This window comes from Eptesicus fuscus, chromosome 9 (assembly GCF_027574615.1).
Source record: "Eptesicus fuscus isolate TK198812 chromosome 9, DD_ASM_mEF_20220401, whole genome shotgun sequence".
Lineage (NCBI taxonomy): Eukaryota > Metazoa > Chordata > Mammalia > Chiroptera > Vespertilionidae > Eptesicus > Eptesicus fuscus.
This window is the reverse complement of record NC_072481.1, coordinates 100,420,467-100,448,337: the sequence shown is the minus strand read 5'-3', so window position 1 is coordinate 100,448,337 and position 27,871 is coordinate 100,420,467. Positions and strand designations below refer to the sequence as shown.

Genomic DNA, 27,871 nt, shown 5'->3' with positions numbered 1-27,871 from the left:
CTGAGTGGACAGGTAGAGGCCAGAAAAAGTCTCCCTCAACCACCCAGTGGATTGTTTCTCACTCTATTAGTCTTTTTTTTTTTTTTTTAACTTGAATTTATTGTCGTGGCATTGTTACCGGAAAGGGGACCTGGCCCTTGGCAGGCCTACCTAGTAGGGCCAGCCATTAGCGTGTGGTTTGTTGACTTCTTGCAGGAAAAATTTCACAAGAGTCCAGGTGAATTTTAGAGGGTGTTTATTAAAGCTGGGGACATCTGACAAGGAGGGGCTGGGTGATGAGTCCAGGCCGGCCTGCTTTGGCTCACTAAGAAGTCAGAGAAAAGGGGCCTTGGGGACAGGGTCAGGGGGTGGCCAGGATGAACTGCCACTGCCCATTGCTGCCCTGGTTGCAAGCCTCATGGGGTCCCCTAGAGCTCAGGAGATGCATGGCTGTGAGGGAAGAAGGTGGGGAGAGGGGCAGGCATGCTCCTCGGAGGGAGAGCACTGGCTGTTTGGAGAAGTCGGTCCAGGCTGTTGGCAGACAGCGGGTGCGAGGAACACTGGAAGCGGGAAGGGCCTTCTTCACTGCCCAGGGTGGCCCAGGGCCAGCAAGTTCCAACAGGTAGACTCCACACCGGCAGGTAGGCAGCGCATAGGCTGTGTGCTGCCAGAGAGGTCACTCCAAGACCTGTCAGAGGCTCCCTTTGCCAGCCACGTGCATCCTGACCTTGAAACCCCTCAGCTTGGCTTGGCCTCCCCACCCCACCCAGCCCTTACCTGTCCCTTCTGCCACCAGCCTTTCCTCTCTATTGTTTGGTGAGCTCCTGTCGCGGTCAAGGTGCAGTCAGTCCCGAGCCCGCTCCTGCATTGTCACTGTGAGATCTTCCAGGTGGAGCCAGTCCCTCCCACGTGTGGTTCAGGCTAAAAGCTGGGGCCATCGGGTTCACATATGGATCCACTAGCAAATATTGTCATTTCTACCCTTAAACTGTGTCCTAAATCATCTGTGTCTCCCCACCTTGTGCACCACTGCCTGGAGGCCTGCGGGAGTCTCCTAGCTTGGGCCTGGCCTTGCTCCCTACAGAGCAGCCAGAGGGAGTTTCTTCAATATGGACATCAGGTCCTGTCACTGCCAAGCTCATCCCACTCTGAAGAAAACCAGATTACTCATGTGGTCTACACAGCATTGTGTGGTCTACCCTCACCCCTACCCTCCCCTCCTCTCCCTGTCCCTCTCGCCCCTACACTGCCCTCCTCTCCCTCTCACCCCTCCCCTCCCCTCCTCTCCCTGTCCCTCTCACCCCTACCCTCCCCTCCTCTCCCTGTCCCTCTCACCCCTACACTGCCCTCCTCTCCCTGTCCCTCTCACCCCTACCCTCCCCTCCTCTCCCTGTCCCTCTCACCCCTACCCTCCCCTCCTCTCCCTGTCCCTCTCACCCCTACCCTCCCCTCCTCTCCCTGTCCCTCTCACCCCTACCCTCCCCTCCTCTTCCCTGTACCTCTCACCCCTACCCTCCCCTCCTCTCCCTGTCCCTCTCACCCCTACCCTCCCCTCCTCTCCCTGTCCCTCTCACCCCTATCCTCCCTCCTCTCCCTGTCCCTCTCCCCCCTACCCTCCCCTCCTCTCCCTGTCCCTCTCACCCCTACCCTCCCCTCCTCTCCCTGTCCCTCTCACCCCTACCCTCCCCTCCTCTCCCTGTCCCTCTCACCCCTACACTGCCCTCCTCTCCCTGTCCCTCAGAGCCCGTACTCTCAGCTACCCTGTATCAGCCTCTTGGTCCTCAATCCTGCAGAACCCATTCCCACCCCAGGGCCTTTACATTTGCTATTGCCTCCACCAGAAAGCTCTTTAATCACCTTGGTCACTGAGTGTCACCTGCTCAGAGAAGGCCTCTAGTTCACTTGCAGGAGCCCCTCCCCACATCCTCTGGCCATCACTCAGTTCCTTTGCTCTTCAGAGTGTGGGCTGCAGCCTGCCATTGTGCTGGGCAGTCGTGGCTGGCCCTGCTCCCTGCTGTTGTCCCAAGTGGTGTCTGGCACAGAGGGGAGACATGGTGCTTGACCTGGGAAGGATCTGCATTTCCAGGGCCCCTTGCCCAGCTGCTCCTTCCTGCAGCGTGTCCTCTCCCATTGCACTTTGAGCTTCTCCAGGGTAGAAGATGCCGTCTCCCGGAAATCCATGATGCTGCATGACATTTCACATGAACACAGGAAGGGCTGTGTGAGGGCAGAAAAGGGAGAGCAGCCCCCACCCCCGGGGAGCAGCAGCTGGCTGGGCTTAGACCTGAGCACTGTATTGGGGCCATCAAGGGGCCAGGCAGGCCAGGTGTGGGTGGGTGGATTCAGGGAGGCCTAGCACAGCCCTCCAGTCATTGCCATGCAGGAACACAGACCCGGGGTGACCCCTCATCTCGAAATTGAGGGAGGGAGTGAGGCGTGGGCTGGGGTCCTGTGGAGGCCAATGTGGAGTGGGTTGGTAAAGAAACTCCCGCCCTGGCCCTCCTATCATCTGCCGAGTGGTTGGAGAGGCCTGGAGTTTGGGGGTTTCTTGGTCAGAGACCCCAGAGTCATGGGGAAGAATGAGTTATGTGGGGTGGGTGGGGGGGCTGGCAGGGGTGAGGGAGCAGGGCCACTCTGTCACCACTTTAGTGCCAGGAGCCATCTGGCTGGCAGCTGCTCCCCACCAAGCTACTGAGGGTGAGGTCAGGGTGTGTGGTCATCCAGGATAAAAATAGCAGGGTCACCTTGCAGCAGGAGGTTCACTTTTGCTTGTGTGTGGAAATCCAGTATCTGCAAGACACTGCTGTCAGCCAGGAGCTGCAGCATTGAGGAGGCAGGTTGACCCTGGCCATCTCCATGGCCCCAGGCAACAGAATACTGACCACGGGGACATGGGGGATGGCCAGCCCCCAGTTAGTGTGTGGTTCGATTTATCTCCTGCTGGCATGGTGCCAGATGTACCCTAAGTCCACCACTCCTCAGGTTTGGGTGTCAGAGGAGGGCACCTGCCCTCCAAGAGTCCCATTGGTGGCCCTCTCTCCTCAGCCTGTCTCATTGGACCACCAGTACCTCCTTGTGAGGTCAGCCAAGCTCATGGCATACTGCACAACCAACAGGGGATGGAGGCCCAAAGGGAGCAGGGACCTGCCGGGGCTCACTGCCGAGCCCCGGGCGGCTTCTCTGCCCCACAGCTCCCTTTGCAGGTGGACACACCCAGTCCCTCGGTGAAGCCCTCGGCCACTGCCCAGGCAGGGCTTGTGCCATGCCTCCATTTCCTCTCATAAGTTGAGGCTAATCCTAAACCTCTCACAGTGCTTACTGTGGCATCATTCTAGGTACTGACTGTTAGCAAGTTCTTACAACAAGGCAAGGTAACAAGGTTGTTGGGCCCCTGAACAGCACAAGTAACAAGAGTGCTGACCCCAAGGAGGAGTGTAAGAATTAAGTAAGTTAGTGGGTGTAGAGTGCTTAGACAGTGATGCACAGAATAAGTGCTCAGCAGGTGTTAGAGATTGTTTATTCTCTGTAGGACAGTAGAAGGCAGACTAGCATGTGTTGGGCAAGGGGTTCAAGTCTGCCTGAGGTGCAGCAGGGGGCACCAGCTTCTACTCAGTGGGGAGCATAAAGCTGGGTGGGCAGGGGCTGGTTATGGGGCCAGGGTTTGGGGTATTGCAGGGCAGCTGGGGAGGGTCCCTGCTCTAGCACCCATGGCTATGCTCCTGTGGCTGACCCAGTCTTGTCCGTTCTTGGCTCAGTGTCTGGTGAGTTGTAGGTTCTCCCATGTTGCAGGTTGGGGTTGGGACAGGGTGCCTGAGCCAGGGCCTCAGCTTGGGTGCCGTGAGTGCCCACAGAGGTGAAGAGTAAGCCTGGAGGGGCCAGAGCTGCCGGGCTGAGCCTGTCTTTTATCCCCCCCCCCCCCCCCCCCCAGGAAGCCTGAGAAGGGCATCCAGTACCTCATTGAGCGTGGCTTTGTGCCAGACACACCAGTGGGAGTAGCCCACTTCCTGTTGCAACGCAAGGGCCTGAGCCGGCAGATGATTGGCGAGTTCCTGGGCAACAGGCAGAAGCAATTCAACCGCGATGTGCTGGAGTGAGTTCTGGGGCTGGGGGTGGGGCCAGCATGGACATGTTCCTGTGAGACTCCATGGCCCTCAGGCCTGCCCTGCTGCTGGGACATACACCGAACCCTCCCCTTACCTCTTTCCAGCTCCTAGACACCCATACCTATCCCACACACCTTGGGCAGATAGTCCAGAAACAGAAATAAAAGCAGAGTAAAGAGCTAACCATCAGTAACAGTGGCTTCCATCTGTCCAGGCCCTGCCTCATCTGGGCAAAGGACAAGCAAGGGGTGGCCCCTGAAGTCAGGCCCTCTCTGCAATGAGGAAGGGCCTGGCCACATGTATACCTACTGCCTCCGATGCTCCCCTGGGGGAGGTAGGTGGGTGCTGTGGCCTCTTTGGACCACAGGTGAGGAAACCCAGGATCAAAGGGAGAGGGCCTGGCCTGGGTGCACCCCTCCCCCCCACACACACATACATGGCCTCATATATGCACATACATACTCATGCAGTCACACGCAGACACACACACAGGAGTATGGCTGGTATGTGTCCAGTACCCAGCAGACCGAAGCCTATGTCCTTTCTTGGCCAGGTGTGCCCATCTGGGCTGCTTTCTTCCTGCTCAGCTCAGTGTTTCTGTTCTGGCCTCATGCCGGAAAGCCTGCTGGGTTGTTAGTATGGTTAATCTCCTCCCCACCCCACCCCCTTCCTTTTAAATTGGTGTGAGGATACGGTTCAGGGGAACACAGATGAGCTCCTTAGTGAATTGGGCCTAAACTCTTTGCAGTGCAGCCCCCCTCCCCTAAGGCTGTTTCTGCACGCCCCGCTGTGCCCTGGCTTCTGGTCTGAAGGAAATCCGTGCATTGTTCTCCTTGGATCAGAAAATAGCAGTGACCTCAGAAAGTAGTGAGGTTCCTCCCACCTCTACCCTCCACATCAGCATCCTACTCAGGAGCTGGTCAGCAGCTCATCCCAGGTGCCCGCCCCCCGCCACCCCCCCCCCACTCCTAACTTTCACCACAAAAGGCCCTCTGTGCTCAGAGAAGATTGGGGCCACAACAGCTTATCACAAGCCCATCACCCCCAGTGGAGGTAGGCTCTGGGTGTGGAATTAGGTCCCCCATGGCTGAGGCCTCCACAGCCCCAAGGGTGGCTATGGCTTTGTTATAAACCAGACACCAGTTTATGCTGCTTGGGTCCTTGGTGTGGACCCCACATTCTCTGTGTAAGGGTCCTGATCAGAGCACCGAGCAGGCTGTAATGCGGAAGCTTGGCTGTGGTAAGAACCAGAGGCCTCCCCGAGCTCTGCCCTTCATCCCTCTGATTGGCACTTGAGGGTGGTCTCAGAAACTCCCAGCCAAACCAGCCACCTCTTCCCAGGCCCTTGGCGGACAGCACAGGCTCTGTGGGATGACTGCGTGGAGTTAGTGCCCAGCCTCCACTTCCTCCTTGTGCGATGGGCGTGTGCCCCTGCCTCCCTCGGAACGCCAGAAGACTCCTACGTTACGTCTGCGTTATGTCTGTGCAGCATTTGTTTCTGCACAAAGGGTCCTTATTAAGAATAGTTGTATGCTCTGGCTCCCTGTATGTCCAGAAAATTGCACACATAGATGTAAATATTAACATTTTCCTTCAGTGTTAGGGCTTTATGGACTCCCCAGAAGCACAGGGATCTTTGGCCATAATCTAAATTGTTTGCTGATTGGAGGAAGCTAAGCAGATGCCCTCCCAGTGGCAGCCTTGCCTCTACGGCCCTTTCATCAACCCCTCTGCTCCACTCTCTGCAAGCATGTGCTCACCTAGCCTAGTGGGAAGGCAGCAGAGGCTGTGGGCAGCGGACACTGACATGGCCTTTCTTGTTTCAGCTGCGTGGTGGATGAGATGGACTTCTCTGCCATGGAGCTGGATGAAGCCCTCAGAAAGTTCCAGGCGCATATCCGGGTCCAGGGGGAGGCACAGAAGGTGGAGCGGCTCATCGAGGCCTTCAGGTTGGGGCTGCGGCGGCGCAGGGGGAAGGCATCAGGGAGAGGAAGGTTCCTAGCAAAGGGTTGAATACCCTTAGCCCCTTCACAGCATTGGGTGGCTCTGAGCTCGCCTAAGAGGTGAGCCAGAAGCCCCTCCTGGGTACCAGGAACTTTGCTGGTTAGTGCTAGAGCCAGGGCGTTTTAATAGTCTTTGTCTTCCTCCAAGTCCTCTTGCGCCTCATCCATTCATGAGTCCATCTGTGTTTTCCTTCATCTGCCCTTTTATGGGGCAGCTGCTCTCTCACAGTGACTCAGAGCATGAGCTGCAGAGCCAGATGACCTGGTTCTAATACCCACTCCACCACGTACCAGCTGTGTGACCTTGTGCTTATTAACCTCTCTGTGCCTTGAGTCCTTGCCTATAGAGTGGGGATAACGAGTACCTACCCAAACAGGGTGGAAGGCTTAACCCACTGAGGATGTGTGGGCACACAGCCCAGCATCTGGCATGACAGAGAGCCTGCATTCAAGGTCACTGCACAGTCTTCCATCCTGGGACTGTGTGTACACTGTGTAGGTGTCTCTGTGTTCCTTGCTGGATGTGACAGACACAAGTCAACTGCTGCTCCAGCACTCTGGGCTCAGCACCAGCGGTGGGTCAAGGAGGAATGAGGACACAGGAGGAGGGCAGTCCCAGGGCCTAGAAGAGGGATGTTCAGCCACTTCCTTCCAGGAGGGTTTCCTGGAGGGGGTGTCACAAGGAAGACAGAATTGAAGCCCACGTTGCCTGAGCACTGATGGCTACTGCTTCAGTAGCAATGCCCCACCTGGCTCCTCTTCTCTGTTCCTGCCACTCTCACCATGCCTCCATGAGGTTACCAGTGAGAGGCCTCTTAGAGGTGGGGGCGAGGGTGCACTTGAGGCAGTGAGGACAGTGCACAGATGACTCAGTGAGGCTGTTGGTTCAGGTGTCTTAAGAAGCTGCCCAGAAGTGACAACTGAAACAAGACGGAATTGTATCTCCCTCTTAGCTGGTGCAGAGGCCAGGCTCTTTTCATCTCAAGTCCAGGACTCACCATCACACCCCGGTTCCAGACAGGGCAAGAGAGTGGAGGGCACACCCCTGCCGTTGAAGGCACAGTCTTGAAAGTGCCCTTATCCCATTGGCCAGAATTAGTCACGTGGTTGTACCAGCTCCTAGGGAGCCTGGGGAACGTTGTCTTCCCCCAAGAGCCATTGCCAGCTGCAGTGCAGGTGAGAGGGAGAGTGTGTAGTCAGGGCAGCTCTGCCAGGCAGGTGTTGTCCCTGTTTACCAGGTGCAGGAGCTGAGCCTCAGCTGTTCAGTGCCAGGTGGAGCTATGGCAGCTACTCATGAGTGACAGGCAGATCCACTCCCTGCCCCAACTGAGGGAGCCCTGACCCGCCTCCCTTTCCCCGGCCCCCAGCCAGCGGTACTGCATCTGCAACCCTGGGGTGGTGCGGCAGTTCCGGAACCCAGACACCATCTTCATCCTGGCCTTCGCCATCATCCTGCTCAACACAGACATGTACAGCCCCAACGTCAAGCCTGAGCGCAAGATGAAGCTGGAGGACTTCGTCAAGAACCTCCGAGGTGAGCTGTCCTGGCCCCAGGCTGAGATACACACCTCCACAGACACCTCTGAGCACGAGCCCCACCATGTGTGGGTCTGAGAGGCAAATTTGACATTACCTCCTGCTGGATGCAGGGGAGAGGTAGGAGGCCCGGCTGCAGCACACCCAGTTCTTGCTAAGATGGGCTTTCAAGCAGTGTTGCTCTCAACAATGCATGTACAAAGTACAAATTATCATAAAGAGCAAGTGCTGCCTGGGTCTTGGGATGCAGGAAACCTAACTCCTGGAGAAGGTGATGTTTTTAGCCTGTTATTAAAGGACTAGAGGCCCGGTGCATGAAATTCGTGCATGGAGGGGGGGTGTCCCTCAGCCCAGCCTGCACCCTCTCCAATCTGGGACATCCCTCTCACAATCCAGGACTGCTGGCTCCCAACTGCTCACCTGCCTGCCTTCCTGATTGCCCCTAACCGCTTCTGCCTGCCAGCCTGATCACCCCCTAACTACTCTGTTGCCAGCCTGATTGATGCCTAACTGCTCCCCTGCCTGTTTGCCCCTAACTGCTCTCCCCTTCAGGCCTGGTCACCCCTAACTGTTCTCCCCTGCAGGCCTGGTCACCCTAACTGCCCTCCCCTGCAGGCCTGGTCACCCCTAACTGCCCTCCCCTGCAGGCCTGGTCACCCCTAACTGCCCTCCCCTGCAGGCCTGGGTCCCGCCCAACTGCCCTTCTCTGCAGGCCTGGTCACCCCAAACTTCCCTCCTCTGCCATCCTGGTCACCCCTAACTGCCCTCCCCTGCGGGCTTGATTGCCCCCAACTGCCCTCCCTTGCAGGCCTGGTCCCTCCCAACTGCCCTCCCCTGCTGACCATCTTGTGTCCACATGGGGGCAGGATCTTTGACCACTTGGGGGCAGCCATCTTGTGTTGCAGTGATGGTCAATCTGCATATTACTCTTTTATTAGATAGGATAGAGGCCTGGTGCATGGGTGGGGGCCAGCTGGTTTGCCCTGAAGGGTGTCCCAGATCAGGGTGGGGGTTCCCTTGGGGCATGGGGCGGCCTGGGCGAAGGGCCTGTGGTGGTTTGCAGGCCAGCCACGCCCCCTGGCAACCCAAGTGGAGGCCCTGGTATCTGGGATTTATGTATCTTCTACAATTGAAACTTTGTAGCCTGGAGCAGAGGCCTAGGCCAGCCAGAGCTGCAGAAGCTTGGCTTCCTCCATCGCCAGGGGCAACCCTAGCCTCCTGCTCTTCCAGATCCGGGGCTGCTGCCATTTCTGTTGGAATTTATTTACCTTCTATAATTGAAACTTTGTAGCCTAGGCCGGCAAGGGCAGGTGGAAAGCTTTGCTTCCTCCATTGCCGGGGAAACCCAAGCCTCCCTCCTGCTCTCTGTAGCCGCAGCCATCTTGGTTGGGTTTATTTGCATATTTGCTCCTGATTGGCTTGTGGGTGTGGCTGGTGGGTGTAGCAGAGGTATGGTCAACTTGCATATTACTCTTTTATTAGATAAGATGAACAGGGGTTTGGCAGGCCCAGGTGGAGGGGAATTAGTCACAAGGGGACAGAAACCAGAGAAACCAGATCATCACAGCACAAGAAGGCCGGGCCAGGCACAGGTTGACCAAGGCCTGGTTGGAAGTATGTGTAGGAGCACAGAATGGAGCCTAGGTGCTGGGAGCCCTGAGACCTCCAGCAGGCAGGAGCTGGACAGATGGGCCGGCACATCCCAACCCATCACTGCTGCATCCCTCACAGCATCTGCCCGGCCACTCATCCTGTACACTTCATGTTCCTCTTGAAACTGTCTTGCCTTTTTGTTTTTGTCTATTTATTAAAATGTGTTTTTAAAGGAACCTTATATCACCACTGTAAATGGGAAACCAGTAGCATTTATCACAATAGGCAGTCATTATGAAAATGAATACAATGAAAAGAAAGTACCACTGTTTATTCCAGCAGGAGCTGTTTCTGGCTGGCCCCTGAGGCTGAGGCTGCCCTCTCTTCCTGGCAGGTGGGCCCATGTCAGGTACTGATGAGGTAGGCAGCAAGAAGGGAGGCCTTCTTGGCATCCGATAGGGAAGGAATCAAAAAGGGAACAGCTATCTTCCAGCTGACTCCATGTTGGCTGATGGCATGGGCCTTGTGTTCTTGGAGTTCCTGGAAGGAAGGGAGCAGGAGCTGGGCCCTCACCTTGGGAAATACCAGCTGCAGCAGGCTGAGGTCCCCTTTAAATGGCATCATATTTTAATTTTTTTTCACCTAAAAGTTCTTAATTTATTAATCCTCTCATGGAAATCTGCACAGTCACCACAGATCAAGTCCCTGAAGAATCTTGACTCCTTCTGCAGTCCCATCTCCAGCTCACTCTCTGCAACACCCATGCTGGCCTCTGCAGCCCCTGGCTCTCTTCATCCTGTTCTTGTGTTCCTTCTGTTTTCTTGAGGTCTTCTTCTCATACCGGTCATGTCTTGCAAGTCTATGTTTGGGTTCATTTTTCTTTGTGAATTCCAAGTAGTCATAAATCATGCCACAGCCAGCTGTCTGGCCACCAACAAAATGGGTTCTGAATCCAAATACAAAGATGACATCTGGTGTTGTCTTATATAATTTGGCTAGTTTTCCCTGAATTTCTGTCTTGGGTACTGATATCTTCCCAGGGTGAAGGACACCAATGATCACTTGTTTCCACCGAAGTAGTCTGTTGGCAATGAACTTCCTGGTCCAGATAGTTATTATGTCGTTCATGATGGCGGCCAATCTTCAAGCAGCCAGGAGGAGGTATCATATTTTTTAAAAAGAAACAAAAGTTGGTCTAAATCAAGTCCAAGTCCAACTGTGAGCTTGTTGAGCTGTTTAAAATTTCTACTCTTCTCCTTTATTTTTGTGGTAAAAGCTGCTCTGTCAATCCCTCTCCTGGGTCAGATAATTCTTCCTCAGATCTTTCGGTCCTCCCTGGTGCGCCCCCTGGTGGTGGGCACTGCCATAACACGAAGGCTAGAGAGAGCAGACGCCACCAGGACATAGGGAGGAGCACTTCCGCCCTTCCCCAGCTTGGCTGGCCCCTGAGGGCAGGGAAGCTCACTTCCGAGCACTCAGATGGTCATTCCCTGCTTGGAGCACTCACTGTGTGAGGCCCTCTGCTAGGTGAAAGGGCTTGGCAAGCCCCTCCTCATAGCCTCGTCAACAGTTTTACTAATCCTTTGGTTGAGCTAGTCTGTGGTCTGAGGATGGATGTGGGTTTGTGTTTCTCCTGTGAGTAGGGCTGAGTTTCTTTTCTCACAGCAATTTCCATAGTGGTGTAGCAGAAGGTATGCACTTGTCAGAGCAATCCAGGTTTGAGTCTTGCCCCTGGATTCTGCCCATGAGATGTGGGACGACAGCTGGCAAATGCACCAAGATCTCACTCTGAGGGGCATGCCAAGAGCTGCTCACACTTGTCACCACAGCTCTGAGAAGCCACCCATGCTCTTGGTGGCCTTTTTCACAGATGCTCAGCTCAGAAAGATGGAGTCACAGGCTAACAAGGGGCGAAGTGAGGATGGGCCCAGTGTTGGAACCTGAACTTACAAACCCTCTCCTCACCTCAAACCCAGCCTCTTCCCCAGGCCTTAGCATTCTCATCTATGGAATGGGGATGGTATGCCCACCCCACGGGGCTGTGGTCATATTTATAAAGCCCTCTATCAGCCCTCCCGCGCTCGTCCAAGTGGCTGTGCTGGCCTTTTCCCTGGTGGAAGGATTCTGAGGAATTCGTGGTTGACTGAGGATGTTCAGTAGCTGTGGGTCTGGAAAGTCTGTGGTTCTGCTGGGACTGGTGAAAGGGATCACTGTTCTGATTTGGGTTAGAAACTGGTAAATTGGAGAAAGCCCGGGGCTTGAGGTTGAAGGGACCACCCAGACCCCAGCCTGACTAATGCCTGGCCACTGTCTCCTGCCTAGGTGTGGACGATGGTGAGGACATTCCCCGAGAAACGCTGATTGGTATCTATGAACGGATTCGCAAGCGGGAGCTGAAAACCAATGAGGACCACGTGTCCCAGGTGCAGAAGGTGGAGAAGCTTATCGTGGGGAAGAAGCCGGTATGTGGTGGCCCTATGTCCAGGGGAGTTGCTGGGGCATGAGGTGCTCACATCCACCTTCCCACCAGCGCCCTGCTGGCCTCGGCTTCTGCCAGTGGCCCTGATGCCCCTTCCCGGCAGGGCTGGTGCATTCTTTCAGGATTTGGGTTTCTTTAAGGGACTTCTAATATTTGGGAATAACTATCATTTGCTCTGGGTTAAAGTTGGAGAAGCTGAGGACTTTAACAAACCAATGGGCAGGTTGCACAGTTTCTTGGTGACTTGGGAATGCCCTCAGCCTGCCAGTGAGAGGGCCTTCCCTGTCCACTCCCTTGGGTGTGGCTGGATAGAGCTAAGGAAAGATGCCTTGGGAGAGTATTGCCTCTCAGGCACCCAGGTGCATCTTTTGAAACATTGATCTTTTTTCCTTTGTTTGCTGTTTCCCCGTTTAGATTGGATCCCTGCATCATGGGCTTGGCTGTGTGAGTATCCCTCTGCTTTCATGTTCTGGCTAATATCCCACCCTGGGGGTGGCCCATGTGCCCACATCTTCCCGCTCCCAGATCCACAGTTCTGGCTGCTTGAGTTAATTTTGCTGCAATAAGAAATTTTATTTGGATAATTAACCCAGACTCAAATCCCTGCAGGCCCCGAGATTACAGCCTCACGGGAGGGCTGTGCTGTCAGGCCGAAAGCAGATAGTCTCCTTCCCTCTCCTCTGGGCCCAGTTGAGCTCAGAGACCCAGGTTGGTCCCCAGACACTGAGACACTGATGTTTATTGGAGGGCCTTCTCTTTCCCCACCCAGCCCAAGCTCTGCCCCCCAAAGGGCTTCTGTGACCTGCCCCTGTCCACCTCTCGAGCCCCAAAAGTCATCATCCTCTTACTTTGTACTTTTGCTCCAGACAACATCATTCCCTGAATGTGCCAGGCTGGGCCCTGCATTTCCCTCCCCTTATCTTGTCTTCCTAATGTCCTGAACTCGGGCATCCTTCTACCAGGGCACCCTTGCAGAGTTGGCACTTTTGCAGAGTTAATGCTCCTTGGCTACTACTATGCTTACCCTCTGGGGGTCTTCACTGGGCACGTACTGTCTCCTTACTGACCCATCTGTCTCCTGTGGGGTTTAGGGGTACTCCCAGAGCAACAAGTGGGCCTTCTTGATGGTTTGCCACACCAGGCCTTGATAGCAGCTTGGACTGCGGCAAGGTCGGAGGCTCTTTGAATCTGTGACAGGTGTGTTCAGAGGCAGGTGTACAGAGCAGAGGTTCAGACCAGGCCCCACAGAGCAGTGACTGCTGGCTCAAGTTTGGATAGGGTCTTTCAGGCTTCAGAAATGTTGAAATCATTTAGGAGGGGTCTGGAGAATGGGACAGCTCTGAGGCTCTGCAGCTCCTCATGTGTGGCTGAGGCAAGTTGTTCAGTTTCTCTGTGCCTCGGTTTCCTCATCTAGGGTAGATTCTCTCTAGAAAAATATTTGCAGGAGACTCATGGGCGCTTTGGGGACTCGGAAAACAAACATTCCTCTCTAGCTGGGGGCTCACATGTGAGCATGGTTCTCTAAGGAGTCTGGTACCTGCCTGAAAGAATCGAGCAGAGGTCTCACAGAAGCGGCACCCTTACCCTGGCTCTGCAGGGCAGGCGGGAAAACAGCTGCAAGCCAGAAACACGGTTCATTCTGCATGGTCTGTGAGAAAAGGTGTTTGGAACACAGGCCCAAGGGCTGGGCTCCTCACATTCAGGCTAGACTCTGTGCTCCAGAGGCAGGCAGGCTGCTGAGGACACACTTCCCTTCCCCCCACAGGTCCTCTCTCTGCCTCACCGGCGGCTGGTCTGCTACTGCCGACTCTTCGAGGTTCCAGACCCAAATAAGCCCCAGAAACTCGGACTGCATCAGCGAGAAATCTTCCTGTTTAACGACCTCCTGGTGGTACGTGGTTCCCCACGGATTCATGGCTGACAGTGTTATGCAGGGAGACCTGGCTATGTGCCTGCATGTGGGGAAATGCCCTCACAGGTGTGGTGGAGGCGATGGGGTGGAGTTAGCCCAGGCCTCTGGGTTGCCAGGAGCAGGATCTAACGCAGAGCGCTACCATTGGAAATGGGGCTTCGTTGGCTTATGTAAACGTCCAGAAGGGGATTTGGAGCCTCAGCCTTGGCTACTCCAGAGGCTCAAACATGAGAGCAGAACTCCTTTTGATCGTCTCCATGGCTCAGCTGTGTAGGCCCCTCCTCTGGGTGGGCTCCCTTCTTGGGCAGGCTTCATCCTAGGAGGGAAAGTCGGCCTTGGAAGCTCCAGGCTTAGTTTGTCTCCTCGGCCACCAGTAGGTTCTCTTCTTAAAAGTCCCAGCAACGGTCTTGTTTCCATTGCCTGAGCCACAGCTAGTCATGGGGCCAGGCAGGTGTGCTGCTGTCTAAGTGCCTAAGTCTGGATCACAGCCCCCAGGACTAATGGATTGAGGGTGGCAGACGGGGGTTCCCCAAAGGGAGATTGAGGAGTGCTCCCCCCCCCAAAAAAAAAGGCAGCACGGATGTGAGCCAGTGGGGATGAAGATGCCTCTGCAAAGAACAGGGGAAGCTTGTTCTTAGATCTTTGTCCCCTGCGTGCTACAGACTTCCTTGCTGAAGGGCCCTTTCCCTAGTCCCCACCTGCTTAAGGATCAGCTACACTTCTGTGATTCCTGAGGTGGGAATCAGATGTGTGGGTTCAGTTATTTGTTAAGCATCCCGACCTTGAGCAAGCCACTTTACACCTCTGAATCTGTTTCCTTTGTGAAATTAATCTCCGAAGGCACAGTGATCAGACAGGGTCCTGGACATGAGACCCTTGCACGACATCTTCAGTGCCACATGCGGGAATGTGACTGCCAGCTCTCTGCTGGGTTCAGGGGCTTTGTAGCCAGCTGGCATGGCACTAGGGTCTGGAAAGAACAGAAAGCTGTCCACATCAAGGAGAGAGTGGGCGTGTGTTCCTCCCTGTGTCAGGTCCTTCCTCCTGCAGGGCCTCCTGACTTCTGAACCACAGTCATTCTTACAGAAGCATCTGGTCTCCAGCGGATCCATTTCCGTCCTGAGCTCCCAGAGCTGCTCCAGGGCAGGGCACATGGTGTGGCTCAGTCTCTGTCTCTGGTTGCCCCCAGGTCACCAAGATCTTCCAGAAGAAGAAGAACTCGGTGACATACAACTTCCGGCAGTCTTTCTCCCTGTACGGCATGCAGGTCCTGCTCTTCGAGAGCCAGTGTAAGTCTGTGCAGCTTCCCGGGCCTGCTGTGCATGTGCTGGAGCACTGTGCTCACGCGGCCAAGACCTGCACCCGCCTTATTCTCTCCTTCCTGCTGTGCCATCAGGGATAGAGCCCAGGGTAGCTTCAATGCTCTGAAAGGCAGCATTAATTGGGAAGAATTTAATAACATTACATATGGTGTTCAATGGTTTACTTTTATTGTTACTTCTTGCAGGTGATAAGATACTATAGGGCAGAGTAAATTTATTTAAATAAATGTTGATAAGAAAGCATGAAGTAAGTGGCATGATATGCAAATGTGGGCAAACAAACAGGTGAAGGTAATACAGGACTATAGGTGCAGGGCTGAGCCCTGGAATGGACCACCGGGGTTCAAACTGGCTGTGTGGCCTGGCTGCTTAACCTCTCTGGGCTGCGTGTCCTTTATCTGTGACGTGGGTGGTGCTACGCCATAGGGCTAGGTGCATGTGGAAGTCAAGTGCCACTGGAGCCCTTCTCTGGGTGTGAGTGGATGGTGGGTCTGGGGGTTTTGGAAGGTAGTTGGCTCCTAACCAGGACACCCCCACTGACCTTATCTCTTGACCTTGCTCTTTCACATGTCCCTGTTCTCCTTTTCCTCTCTCCCATTGGAGGTCCCGAGCGGCAGGCTGACCCAGTCTTCCTAGGATGAGTGGGGGGCAGTCCTGCTGGAGTGCCCAAGGGGAGGGCTGTAGGGTCTCCACGCAGGGCCGCCCCCATCCTCTCAAACAGGTGGCTGTGGTGCCATGTGATCGGCCTTCCATCCACAAGTGGAAAGTTCAGGCCTGGATTTGGGGCTCTTTGCCTCTTCTTTGTCCTAAATGGGACTAGCACCTGCTATGCCCTCTCCTTTCTCTCATGTTCAGGAGAGGCCCAGCATGCCCACCCTGCCATCTCCCCACTTCCTGCCCCATCTGCCCTACCCAAGGTCAGAAGGCCTGCCTTGCCTGGGTTTTCATCAGGCAGCACCGTGGGGCTGGTGCTGCCCCACACTGTCCCCAGCAGCCAGACTAGACTGAATCCCTAGACAGAGGCTGTATCTGAATCATTTCCAAATTCTGAGGGCTCAGCCCATGGTCCTGGGCACAGATGCTAGTAAGAGCTGACCTTACCTTCCCCAGGCCGTGCCTTCACACCAGGGGCTGCACACTGCCAGCCTCGGGTCAGTCTGGCTCAATTGTGTTATATTTAGTTTGTATACTTTTAAAAATTTGTTGAGCTGATATTTAAATCCTCGCATTAATACTTTTGGCTTCTCTTGAGAAATGAGAAACGTTTGGTACCGCTAAGTCCACATTCCGGCCTGCTGGCTCCTGGCTGCACACTCCATCCCAGCACTCTCAGTGCTCATAGTCCCACCTGCACTTGGGAGAGTCACATGGCTTCTAAGCATTTGCGTTTCCAGCCTTGACCTGGATCAAAAGTGGGATTCATGTTTGAGTCAAGGTCTTGCAAACTCCCCATGGTTGAAGCTTGATGCCCACTGAGGGGAGAGGTGCTTCCAGGAGACCAGAGACCCAGAGACCCGTTGTGCTTGGAAGGGGCACAGGCAGGTCTGAGCAGAAAGACACTGCACTCAGCAGAGTGTGTGTTGGGTGTGGGGACCCACAGAGCATCCAGGGCTGCTGAAGGTCTGGAGGCCATTCGGGCCTGAGATGATGGGTAAGACCCTCCACCGAGCGCAGGGGGCTGCCCCTCTCCTGGACTCAGCACCTTTCTTGGGCTGCAGTCTCAGTGAGGATCTGGGCGCCATGACCTTCAGGATGGAGGAGAAGAGAGGGCCTGGCTTCCCTCGGATCAGCCAGATCTCCCTGACTCACATAGGAAGGACACAGACCTGAGTCGGCAGATGGAGGCTGTCTGGTGGTCCCTCCATCTGCCCTATGGGAGCATTTTCTCCCTGTCCGACGTGCCTGCCGAGACCTGCATTCTGGCCACTCCTCACGCCCATCCTGAATTCAGACTGGTATTTTCTAGATCAGGAGTGGAGATGACAGAGAATGCAGGGGCCTATTGGTTCTCCCCTCTTTTTCCTTTGCAGACTACCCCAATGGCATCCGGCTCACGTCTGCAGTCCCTGGAGCAGACATAAAAGTGTTAATAAACTTCAATGCTCCCAATCCTCAAGACCGGAAGAAATTCAGCGATGACCTGAGGGAGTCCATTGCGGAGGTGCAGGAGATGGAGAAGCACAGGATAGAGTGTGAGTTACAGACCTCTTGAGGAGGAGCCAGCAACCTTGGCATCTTTTTTTTTCCAGAGAGATGAAGGGAGAGGGAGAGAGAGATAGAAACATCAATGATGAGAATCATCAATTGGCTGCCTCCTGCACGCCCCCTACTGGGGATCAAGCCTGCAACCCAGGCCTGTGCCCTGACTGGGAATCGAGCCATGACCTCAGCCTCTGAGCACCACCAGGCCAGGCTGCCCTGACATCTTTTAGGATTCGCTGGACACAGGTGTTGGCTCCTGTATGGTGGCAGCGACTCTGTGAGCCCACAGAAATGAGCTGTCCTGGTCTTTTCTGGCCTTCCCATGTCTGTGTGACTGGCAGGCCACAGAATGTGGCAGGGGCCTCTTGGTGAGAGCCAGGCTTCAGAAGCCCAGGCCTGTTTCGACTGGGGAGGCCCCTGGTTCCTGGTCACCTCCTGGGACAGGAGCACCCAGAGTTCTATGTGGTTATTCTATTCATCTTCTGCATCAGGGCCAGCAGACTGAAAAAGTCACAGCCACGCCCATCCCCTGGGTTTGTTGGAGCTGATGATAACCCCTGCTTCTCCTAGCTCCAGATGTGCAGGCTCAGGTGTGCCTACCTCTGGCCCTTCCATGAAAGGCCAATTAACACTTGCTCATCCAGACCGAACATCTCTGTCTCCTTCTTGACCTCAGGCCTGGAAAGAGACTATCTTTCCTGCAGACCACAGGGCACTTTAGCCTCTCCAGCCTCCCTCCCTTTTGTTCAAGGTAGCCATCACACTTCTTTCCCAAGACAATGCTCGCCCTTCCTTTTTCCTCATTTCAGGTAGATGGAGACTTGGTACAGTGCCAACCCTGAACAGAGGGCAGTGGTCCTCTTCCTCCTGGTGGGGGTTCCTATCCCTGGCTCACCCCCCCACCCCCACCCCCGGCTGTGCTCCTCTCACTGGGCCCTTGCTCCTCTATTTCAGCGGAGCTTGAGAAACAGAAGGGTGTTGTGCGGCCCAGCATGTCCCAGTGCTCCAGCCTCAAAAAGGAGTCTGGCACTGGGACACTGAACCGAGCCTGCCTGGACGACAGCTACGCCAGCAGCGAGGGCCTCAAGCGCAGTGCCCTCAGCAGCTCCCTGAGGGACCTCTCAGAAGCTGGTAAGAGCTGAGCCTAGGACTCAAGACGGGCACCCTGGTGGTCGGGCACGCACTGTGCGCCGGGACGGTACTGCAGTGTGGCTGGCAGTGGAGGGCTTAGACAGACACTGCTGGGTTTCCCCTGACCATCCCCAAATCAGAACAGCATGTGACCAGGCAGAGGGGATGGCACCAAAAGGCAAAAGAAGACAGGACTAAATTTTTAAGGCAGAACAGCAAGGAAGTTACCCCATTCTCCCTTTCTTCTAGGAGTTTTATTTATTTTATTTATTTTCTGAAAATGGCTCTTACAAGAGTGAGCCAGACTCGCCGGTGGCTGTGTTCCGTGCACTCTGTGGCCACGCCCTGTGCTTTAGGTGATGAATGAAATGGAGTAGAGCTTTCTAAGCTGTTCTGAAACCCCCGCTCCCACTGTCCCTGGTCTTGCTTTCTCCCCTGCGGTCTCTCTTCTGGGCCTCTGTCCAGCCAGAAACGGCAGCCATAGGAGGCCCTGGGAGTCAGGGGAAAGCCCTGGTGGAAACTGAATTTTGTTCTTTGTTTCTGTGTGTGTTTAATTTGCCGCCAGCTTCTTAACCTCAAGCAAGCAGCACCCCTCAGGCCTCCCAGCGTTCCTGGGGCACAGATGGGGGAGAAGTTGTACCTGGGTATCCGGAGCAGGGGGCTTCTGCTGGCAGCCCTCACATGGTGTGGCTGCCGAGGCAGGGGCAGGTGAAGCAGGGAGGTGTGGGTGCAGACCCAGCTAGTTGCCTGTGAGGGTGCTCCCGCCGTCTTTGCCTGCTGCGCTGTCAGACAAGCTGTGGAGTGAGGGGTGCACTCTGGCAGTCTCCTCGGCCACCTTCTAGTCATGTCAGCTTCTCCTGGGAGGAGGCTCAGGGTTTGCAGTGGAGTGGGGGTGGCAGGTCATTGCACAGAGGGCACAGGGCTGTGCCCAGCACTGTAGGCTCCTGGGACCCTGGGCTCTACCTGCCCTGACGCCCCAGGTAACCTTGCCCCAGGAGCCCCTACTTTGTTGGGAAAGACCTTCTCCGGATGAGATCAGTGTCCTCTTCTCTAGGGGCCCAGCAGCCCCTCCCCTCCTAGAGGCTTGCCCACCCCACCCTGCCTCAGACATCGCCAAGTGGCCAGCTCAAGGCCCCCTAAGAGAGCCTGCTCATGACCCCACCTGGTACCTGTCTAGCCAGCAGCTGCCTCCCTTTGTTTGGCTTATTTATTTCCCAGAAATGTTTTCTTTCTTTTTTATTTTCCTTCTTTGAGTTGGACTTTTCCTTTGCTTTTGTCTTGTCATTTTTTTCCCTCTCCATAAGTGAAAATCAGAAATCCATTGCCGGCATGAGGGTTAATCCAGGTTCTTAACCCTAGCCCTGTTGACATTTATGTCTGATAATTTCCTGCTGTGGGGACAGTTCTGTGCAAGAGGTTCAGCTGCATCCCTGGCTTCACCTCCCAGTAATGACAATTAGTAATGTCTCCAGAAATTGCCAGGTGTCCTCTGGGATGCAAAATCACCCTTGGCTGAGAACCACTGGTGATTTCCCTGCAGCACGTATCTGGACTACCGTGGGCATCTGCAGATTTGGGGCCTGGGGCCTGCGTTTGAGTTTGTGCAGTGGAGCAGGCTCTGGCCTCTCCGTTCCCTGGAGGCCTTCTCAGGTAGCAGTGGCTCTGCTGGAACTGAGGCTCTCAGCATGTGCCCGCTCTGCCGCAGCTTGGAGCTTAGGAGTCAGAGCCCCGTGACAGGCACACGGCCATGTGAAGGAAGGAACCAAGATTTGGCCAACTTCCATTTGTTGTTACTATTGCCGCTATCATTTAGGGATTCTGAGCTGAGAAGGGCTCTAGGATTGTGTCCTCTCAGGAATGAAGCTACAATGAAACAAGTTCCCAGGAAAGAAAGGCCCCCTGACCCCAGGACGGTTGGAGGATGAGGTAAGGTGGGTGTTTGAGTCCTGGCAGTCGCCAAGGCCCCAGACTAGGGACAGGCCACGTATGACTTCCAGAGGGAGACAGGCCAGTGTCAGCAGCCTTCCAGAAGATGCTGGGCTTGGCAGTCGGAGACGTGGTGTTATGTGCTCTGGACTAGGAGGGGCAAAGCTCTCCAGAGTTCGTGTCACTCCCACTCAGCATGGCCTGCACCAAGATGACCTTGTCAAGAAGGGGCAAGGCCCTGGGCAGCCTGTTTCCTCAGGAAAGCCAGCGCTCAGTGGTTGGCAAGTCATCACTCCCAGAGAAGCTGCCCGATCCTGCACTCACACTTCTATCCAGGAGACAACACACCAGCAATGTACCTGCGTGTACCTCAGCCCTTCATGAACCTTGAGTACCCAAGAGGCAGTCATGCTTTGATGCCCATGACTGGCAGCAGAAGCCTCCAGGAACCCCCAACATTCTGAGTGGTAGCGGAAGGGGCCTGGGCCTCACTCCATGTCCCTCCACTTGGTCTTCCTTCGGTTTGGCCGTGTTTGTGTCAGTGGCACCAGAGCCCTGCTGGCCTATGATCGAGGACTGGCAAGGACCTGGATGCAGTGTGACTGAGCCTCCGCCCTGCCCCAGGTTAGCCAGGTCATGGTCAGCACTGTCTGTAGGCCCTGGGGGCCTTCTGCCCTCCCAGCCTAACTGCTCCACACCAGCCCCGGGGATGGGGGCCCTGCCTGCACCCATCACCGCTCCAGGCGCAGAGCTGAGACCTGCTGCCTCCTGTCTGGGAAGACTCGGGAGCTCTTGGGGCCCCAAGACAGGCCCTCCACGCACAAACGACCTGTGGCAGCCTTCCCTGGGACAGGGCCGTACTCAGGGCTGCCCTCGGGATGGCCACCCAAACAGAGCCCCGCAGAGACACTCAGCACACTGATGTCAGACTCCCTGGTAAGACCTTCTCCCCTCCTCCTGCTGCTCATTGGCTCTCAGGCCGTGGCCAGTCACAGTGCTGGGCTTCAGTCTCCCCGGCTGCAGGGTGGGCACCAGCACTTCTCTCCAGAGATCTCTGAGCGTCAGCACGTGCCCAGTGTGTAGAGCGCAGCCTGGCCATGTGTGTGGATGTGGTCATTGAGGAAGTGTACCTGCGTGGCTTCCAGCATTGCCAAGGGCCACAGGGCAGCCTCTGGGTAGAGAGCCCTGCCTGCATTCTGGCCCGACTCTACCGGCAGGGAAGGCTCTGAAGAGCCATGCTGGGAGCCCCTTCCGGACATGGTTTCCGATCAAGCCCGAGGAGAAGTGCGGCTGGGACGGGCTCACTTGAAGCTAGTGCAGGGTCCGGAGAAAAGGGGACGATTACCTGGAAACGGCGCAAAGGAGGGCAGTGTGGGTGCGTGGGTGTGAGCCACTGCTCGGCATGCTTTGCCTTGGTTCATAGACAGTGTGTGTGCATGTGTGCACACACCTGGACACGGGTGTGCAGCGGGCAGGTGTCTGTGGGTATGTCTGTGAGTGGGAGCTTTGGGACGAGTGCAGAGCTCCTGTAGGGACACCACATCTCATTCTGGTCTGAGAAGTGGGAAAGATGACCTCTGAGAAACTGAACATTACTCAAAGACATCTGAGTTAAAGCTCTCCTGAGTCTTGGCCCATGTGGGCAGGAGGGGGGCCTTGAGAAGCTCACTCCTCACTCCAGCTGGAAGATGAGGAAATGTGACCCTCATCTTACTTCTGTCTGGGATTAAGAGTTTTCCCTGGTCCTCAGGAACTGGTGGAAAACACTTTTGCCTCATTCACTGTGTGGCCCTGTCCTGAGTGGACTGAGACTTTCCCATACGTGCCAAAGTCCAGCAAGGCCTTCTGGGACCTCAGGCTGGGGTGTCAGCAGGCAGGCAAAGGGACTACATCTTCCCTGAGATGGCTGCTCTCTGCCCAGGAGTGAGGTCTTACCGGGGGCATGGCCCAGCATGCTCAGGTGCTGCCCTGAGGCCCAAAGGACCCACAAGCACGCCCTCTCCACAGAGGTGTGGGCCACAGGGAGGTACATGGCAATACCATCCTCCAGGCTCCTGGGCCTGACCGGGAACGCAGCATGGCCCATCTCTGTCTCCACTACCATCTGCATTCCCAGAGACCTGACGGAGGCTGGACCCCTAAGCTTGGGCACCATTGTTCCCGCTGGCCGGAATGTCCTGCTGGAACCCATAGAAGAAGTCCCCCGGAGGGACCGTGGAGGCCAGGATGGACACTGGGCACCCAGCACCAAGAGGAAAACTCGGCCTTCCTCTGATGTGGCTAACATGTTGAGTGCCCACATGTGCCATGCTCTGGGGACATAAAAAGGCATTGGCAGTGAGCGCTGAGAGAATGCTTGTGGCATCCTGCAGGGGGGCGGGGGGGGGGCGCGGTGCCCACAGAGGGGAGCAGGACTCCAGGCCCCTCCCAGCAGCCCCTGACTCATCCTCCTGTCCCTGGCCAGGGCCCTGCACAAACCAAACACTCAGCCCAAGGCACCGGGAGAAAAAGGATGGGAAGTTTCATTTTCTTTTAACCACGATTCCCACCCAGCCTGGAGGGTGAGATGTATATGTATGTGCAAATACATACCATACATATATGAAATTCACTAAAAATCCGGCCGGTGCAGGACCACATTTTGTTTTTAGTCATTGCAGAAGCTTTCTTCACCCTGTCCCCTGTCGGCAGTTGGCTGAGGCCCACTTGAGCATGGGACTTGGGGCCCTACCTGTGTGCCCACCTCAGCTCTTCCAGAGGCCCCTCCCCACAGAGGGCCAGTCCAGGAGAAGGAGCTGGTTGAAAGATTTTTTATGTTTTTTAATCCTGTGTTTTTTTAATAACTACTGTCCTGCAACCAGCTTCCCCACTGAGCCCCTTCTCCTACCCTCACACCCAGCAGGTGGGCCCCATACCTGAGCCTGGTGGTGGTGGCAGCACAGTGCCCTGGCCTGTGTCTGAGTCTAACCTCTGGTATTGCATGTTCTGGGCAGGGAAGCGAGGGCGTCGCAGCAGTGCGGGATCGCTAGAGAGCAATGTGGAAGTAAGTAGGAAGCACCTACGTTCAGCTGGCTGTTGTGTGTTGCCTCCCTGATCCTTGGTTTATACCTGTTGTCTTTTTATTTTTATTTTTATTTTTTGCGCTTTCACTACTGCACAGAGGCACAGACACCCTCCCCGCTGCCTGCTTCAGCCCAGTGCATGCCAGCTTCCCCTCTGCTAGAATCTCACCGCTTGTTTGGGCTGGAGTGGGTGTGGGGAGGGCTGGTTCTGGATTGTGTGTTTTAGTTCCCACTTCACCCCTGTGCCCTGTGGCCCCAGCATGGTTCACTAACATCCCTGGCTCCTGGGCACCCCCACCCCGCCCACCAGCACTGCTCCTAAGCCAGAAGCAGCAGCTGCTGAGCACCAGGCAACCTCCCATCGGCCTGACTTCCATGCTCCGAAGTCCCCATTGCATTCTTCCTGGAGTTTCAGTTGTGTGTCTGCAGATAGGGCACGATGGAATTGCTTAGCTAGCTCGGGGGAGGAGGAAAACCATAAGAAAACAAAACAATGTGGATTTCATGAGATTTCATTCATCCTCCAGCCATCTCTGTATTACTGTTCACATCTTAACCTCAGCTTGCAGATATTTTTGTTTCTTTCTCCTTGTTTGGTTTGCAGTAGGTAGCTGCAGTGAAATGCCTAGGCAGTCCCCACGCTCAGGACAAGGGTTCCCGAGCCCTTCACCACCTGCCCAGAAACCTGGGGTTCACCACCTTCCCAGAAACCTGGGGTTCACCACAGGCAGAGCAAATGCCCTCAGACCCTTGAGAGGAGCCAGGAAAGCTGAGGCTGCGATCTCGGCAGGAACAGGGCTCCTGTTCACGCACACTAGCCTGCCCCACTCCCCTTGGCACACACTGCTCACAAACACCCCCACAGACTTCTGATCTGAAAGCTCAGGGTGCTTGTCAGGAGAGAGCCCAATCGTGTGCTGCCGCTGCTGTGACTAGAAAGGAGGGCCTCCTCTCCTGCCCCAGCGCCCCCTGTCCGCCCGGGAACGCCCCTTCTCAGGGCCCTCCACCCGCCCAGCGGACTGGCCACAGCAGCCTCGCCCAGCCCCACCCTCTGCGGCAGTGAGTGGAACTAAAGATTAGCAGTCAGTGGGTGAACTTTTTACATTAAAGAAAATTCATTCTGACATAAGTGCTGTAAGATCTTTTAATTTTGATTTCTATGAATTTCCTTTTTAGGGGTCCATCATTAGCAGTCCTCACATGCGCCGGAGAGCTACATCAACACGCGAGTGTCCACCTCGCCCACACCAGGCTATGCCTAACTCCTCCTCCCTCCTGGGCTCCTTATTTGGGAGTAAGAGAGGGAAGCCCCCTCCTCAGGCCCACCCACCGTCAGCCCCTCCCCAGCCACCCCCACACCCGTTAGGCCTGCCCCACCTGCAGCACTCCGTGGTGGGCCATCACCAGGGGCCTGCAGAGGGCCCTCCGCAGGTCCCGACGCATGGGCACCATAGCCAGTACTGCCACGTGCAGCAGAACCCACCCCCCTACCACCACCACCACCACTACCACCCCCCCCAGCACATCCAGCATGCACACCAGTACCACCACAGCCCCCATGGGGGGCACTTGCCCTATGGGGCCCACACGCACAGCCACCCGCCGCTGCCCTTGGCCCATGCCAGCCATCCGGGCCATGCAGCACACCACCACGGGCATTCCCCTGCCCCACCGCCCGCCCCCAGCAACAAGGCCAAACCCAGTGGCATCAGCACAATTGTGTAGACAGCTTGGGCCAGGGTCCCAGACTCCCCGGAACAAGTGCACACCACAAGAGGCACGCCTGGGGCAGCCAGCCTCAGACCAGACCCAGGGCACTTCTGTTTCCATCCTCCCATCCCCCACAGCCCGGACGGAACTCTTGAGCACATGGGCTTGTGTTATAGGGAGCAAAGCTCCTGATTAATTTAGCTTTGGTGCCCTGGGCTCCATCCACCTCAACCCAAGGGGTGGGCCGCAGGCACTATCAGCCTTGAAACAGTACCTCCAGCCCAGGAGATGTCGCCCCCCCCCCCCTTCTCCAGCTGCAGCCCTCAGCTCTCTCCTCCCTAATTGTACACAAATATGAAAAGCCTAGAAAAAGAAGAAACAAGACACACAAAAAACAGAACAAAACAGAAAACCCAAAACTTGCTGCATTATTGCTCTTTTATTGACAATGGGCAAAATTAAGTAGACCTGATATGGTTGATGAAAATACGTAAGTAAACTTTATATAATATAAATATATATAAATAAATAAATATAAATATATATATATATATATACACATACTGTATAGGTAGTATTTGTGTGTGAAAGGCAAACATTTCAGTCCACAAAATTAGCAATATAGACTTTACCAGGAGCTCCACAGACCTGATAGAAAGACAGTACCTTAGATAAATGTGAGAGTAGACCAAACACCTAAATGCTAGGAACAAACTCAGATACTTCCATATTTTCATAAAAAGCAGAGAAGTCCCTCTAGGACTGACTATTCATTACTTATTCAGTCATTACTAACTGTGCCAAGTAACATAGCATCTAACTATTTAAAAAGTCTAATATCGCTTTATATAAATCCTTATTTTATTAACAGAATACTATCATAAGTAATCAGTATTATAACTGCTCTGTTATTTCAGGTAAGCAAATAGATAAAATGCAGTAAACTACAGAGCAACTCAGGATGGCTGGTTAAGAACTGGCTGTCTTAGAGTATTGGTTACACACATTCATGACACTTGAATAGCTGTGATAACTGTGAATTTCCATGACCCATGGTTCTTTTACATGCACATGATTTGATGCACACTCATTCAGAGTCCTCTGAGAGGGGCATCATACACTGCAGACGTATCATCTCCAACATGAAAAAGACCAGCTCTCATCCTTGCCTCCCTCGGCGCCATAACTTCCTCATCCCGTTCCCAACAGCAGCAGGAGCCTCTCAAACCTGCAGGCTGATGTTAGCATTTAGCTACCCCGGGCGGTGTGTGTGTTCCTGCTTTATTTTCTGAGTGGTGGCCATGATCATTGTACTTCATGTAGCCATGTGCTAGCATAACCCTGTGTCATCACTGTGGCCCCTCTGACCCAGCTGACAAGTGCCCAGCCCTCACTGGCGAAGCCCCCGTTGCCTTGTCATGGTCCAGTTAGCTGCCAGGGCATCACATGACTCAGCTGTGCTCTTGTTGCTTCCGTCTTGTGACACCATCTGCTCCCCTGGGGCCGGGCGCTGCACGCGTCCGGTTCTGTGCCTGAGTCACATGGGCCGTACTTTGTAGTTTCAGCCTTTCGCGACACTGCAGCCACCAGTGCTGTGTTCCTAAGCCGTGGGACCCGAGGACTGCCCATGGCACCTGCCCGGGTGGAGAGCCCTTTCAGAAAGGGCGAAGCTAACACAGGACTGTGGGCTGCGGAGCTCCATGCTCCGTGGAAGGTGTGGCGAGCTGTGGCCAGACGGCAGACGACAGAGGGAGCCCACCCTAGCCAGCTGGCTGGGCATCTGTCCATTTTCCTCCTTTGCCATGTCATTGAGGCCATCATACCAGCAAATCTGCAACTGAGCACTTTGTTAATCTCCACAGAGAGCAAATACAGCAATCTAGAGTTACGCCTTTAAAAAAGGAAGTGTGACTTTAACCTGCCCGCCTTTACCTTCCCATGGTACAACTTTTCTGTCTTGGACATAAGCTCAGAGAGGAGTAAAAAGCACAGGTGTGCCTGATCTGGTCCAGGCCCAGCTGGTGGGAGGCGCCCCAGCCCATTGACTCCTGAATTCTTTTTCTTTCAAAGCCAGGCTCCCAAGGCATTCTCTATTATGCAGTTTAAAGGATGTTGTTCTGACAAGGGAAAGTCAAATTGTACTGCGTGTCATCAGTGTTGATTGTGTGAAGCCACATTTATATATTGTATATTCACAAAATATATCAGTGTTACTGTTGACAAATAGTTGAGGTAAAGTGATAACATATTAAATATGCCGGCTTTTTTTTTTTTAATCCCTCTGTACCAATGGTAGAGTTCAACTGTACATTCTAGGTTGTTCCAGAAAAGATCCAGGCTGTTAGTACAAGGTTGCTCTTTCTGAAGGGGCGATAACCAAGGAAAACAAAACAAAAGGAACCAACAGTACGTTCATTGATGGGGCCAGTGAGAGGGGCTCTCTCTCCATTGCATCCTCCGTGCTCCAAGGGCCATTCAGCACTCTCCTCCAAACTGTTACTGACGTGCCCTGAAGCTTTGTCAAGTGCCACAGGGCCAGGTCTAGGGAAATGGGGCTTCTTGAACAAACTCAGTTTCTCCCTGTGTTCCCAGCTTCCTGCAGGGTATTGGGTTCAGAGCTGGGAGGTGTGATCGTCCTCCGTGTTTTATCTGTAGACCTGTCCCGGAGGTGTTCCCAGCTTCCTGCAGGGTATTGGGTTCAGAACTGGGAGGTGTGATCGTCCTCCGTGTTTTATCTGTAGACCTGTCCCGGAGGCGTCTCCAGAAGCACACTGTCCCATTGGAGAGGCTGGAGGCAGCTGCCCCGATCTTGTCTGGGCAGCAAAAGCTTCCGATAAACATGTTCCCCATGTTGCTTTCACAGGGCTGTGCTCTCTGGGTCCCAGCCTGACAGTCGTAGCTGTAGGGACCTGT

General features: G+C 54.8%; 1 protein-coding gene across 4 annotated transcripts in view; it reads left to right on the top strand.

The window, feature by feature from the left end:
- Positions 1 to 26,631, top strand: part of IQSEC1 (IQ motif and Sec7 domain ArfGEF 1) — a 137,069-nt gene extending 110,438 nt beyond the window's left edge. For 2 of the 4 annotated variants that reach the window (XM_054721606.1, XM_054721603.1), the window contains exons 4-14: positions 3,908 to 4,069; positions 5,909 to 6,031; positions 7,453 to 7,619; positions 11,537 to 11,676; positions 12,108 to 12,137; positions 13,459 to 13,584; positions 14,795 to 14,894; positions 16,958 to 17,119; positions 18,084 to 18,260; positions 23,180 to 23,229; positions 24,425 to 25,474. In XM_054721606.1, the coding sequence (XP_054577581.1) occupies positions 3,908 to 4,069; positions 5,909 to 6,031; positions 7,453 to 7,619; positions 11,537 to 11,676; positions 12,108 to 12,137; positions 13,459 to 13,584; positions 14,795 to 14,894; positions 16,958 to 17,119; positions 18,084 to 18,260; positions 23,180 to 23,229; positions 24,425 to 24,973 (1,786 nt within the window). In that variant the 3' untranslated portion in view covers positions 24,974 to 25,474. Of the gene's footprint in view, positions 1 to 3,907; positions 4,070 to 5,908; positions 6,032 to 7,452; positions 7,620 to 11,536; positions 11,677 to 12,107; positions 12,138 to 13,458; positions 13,585 to 14,794; positions 14,895 to 16,957; positions 17,120 to 18,083; positions 18,261 to 23,179; positions 23,230 to 24,424; positions 25,475 to 26,517 lie in introns of those variants that run through there. The other 2 variants (XM_054721604.1, XM_054721605.1) reach the window with 2 other exon arrangements.
- The last annotated feature ends 1,240 nt before the right edge of the window (positions 26,632 to 27,871 follow it).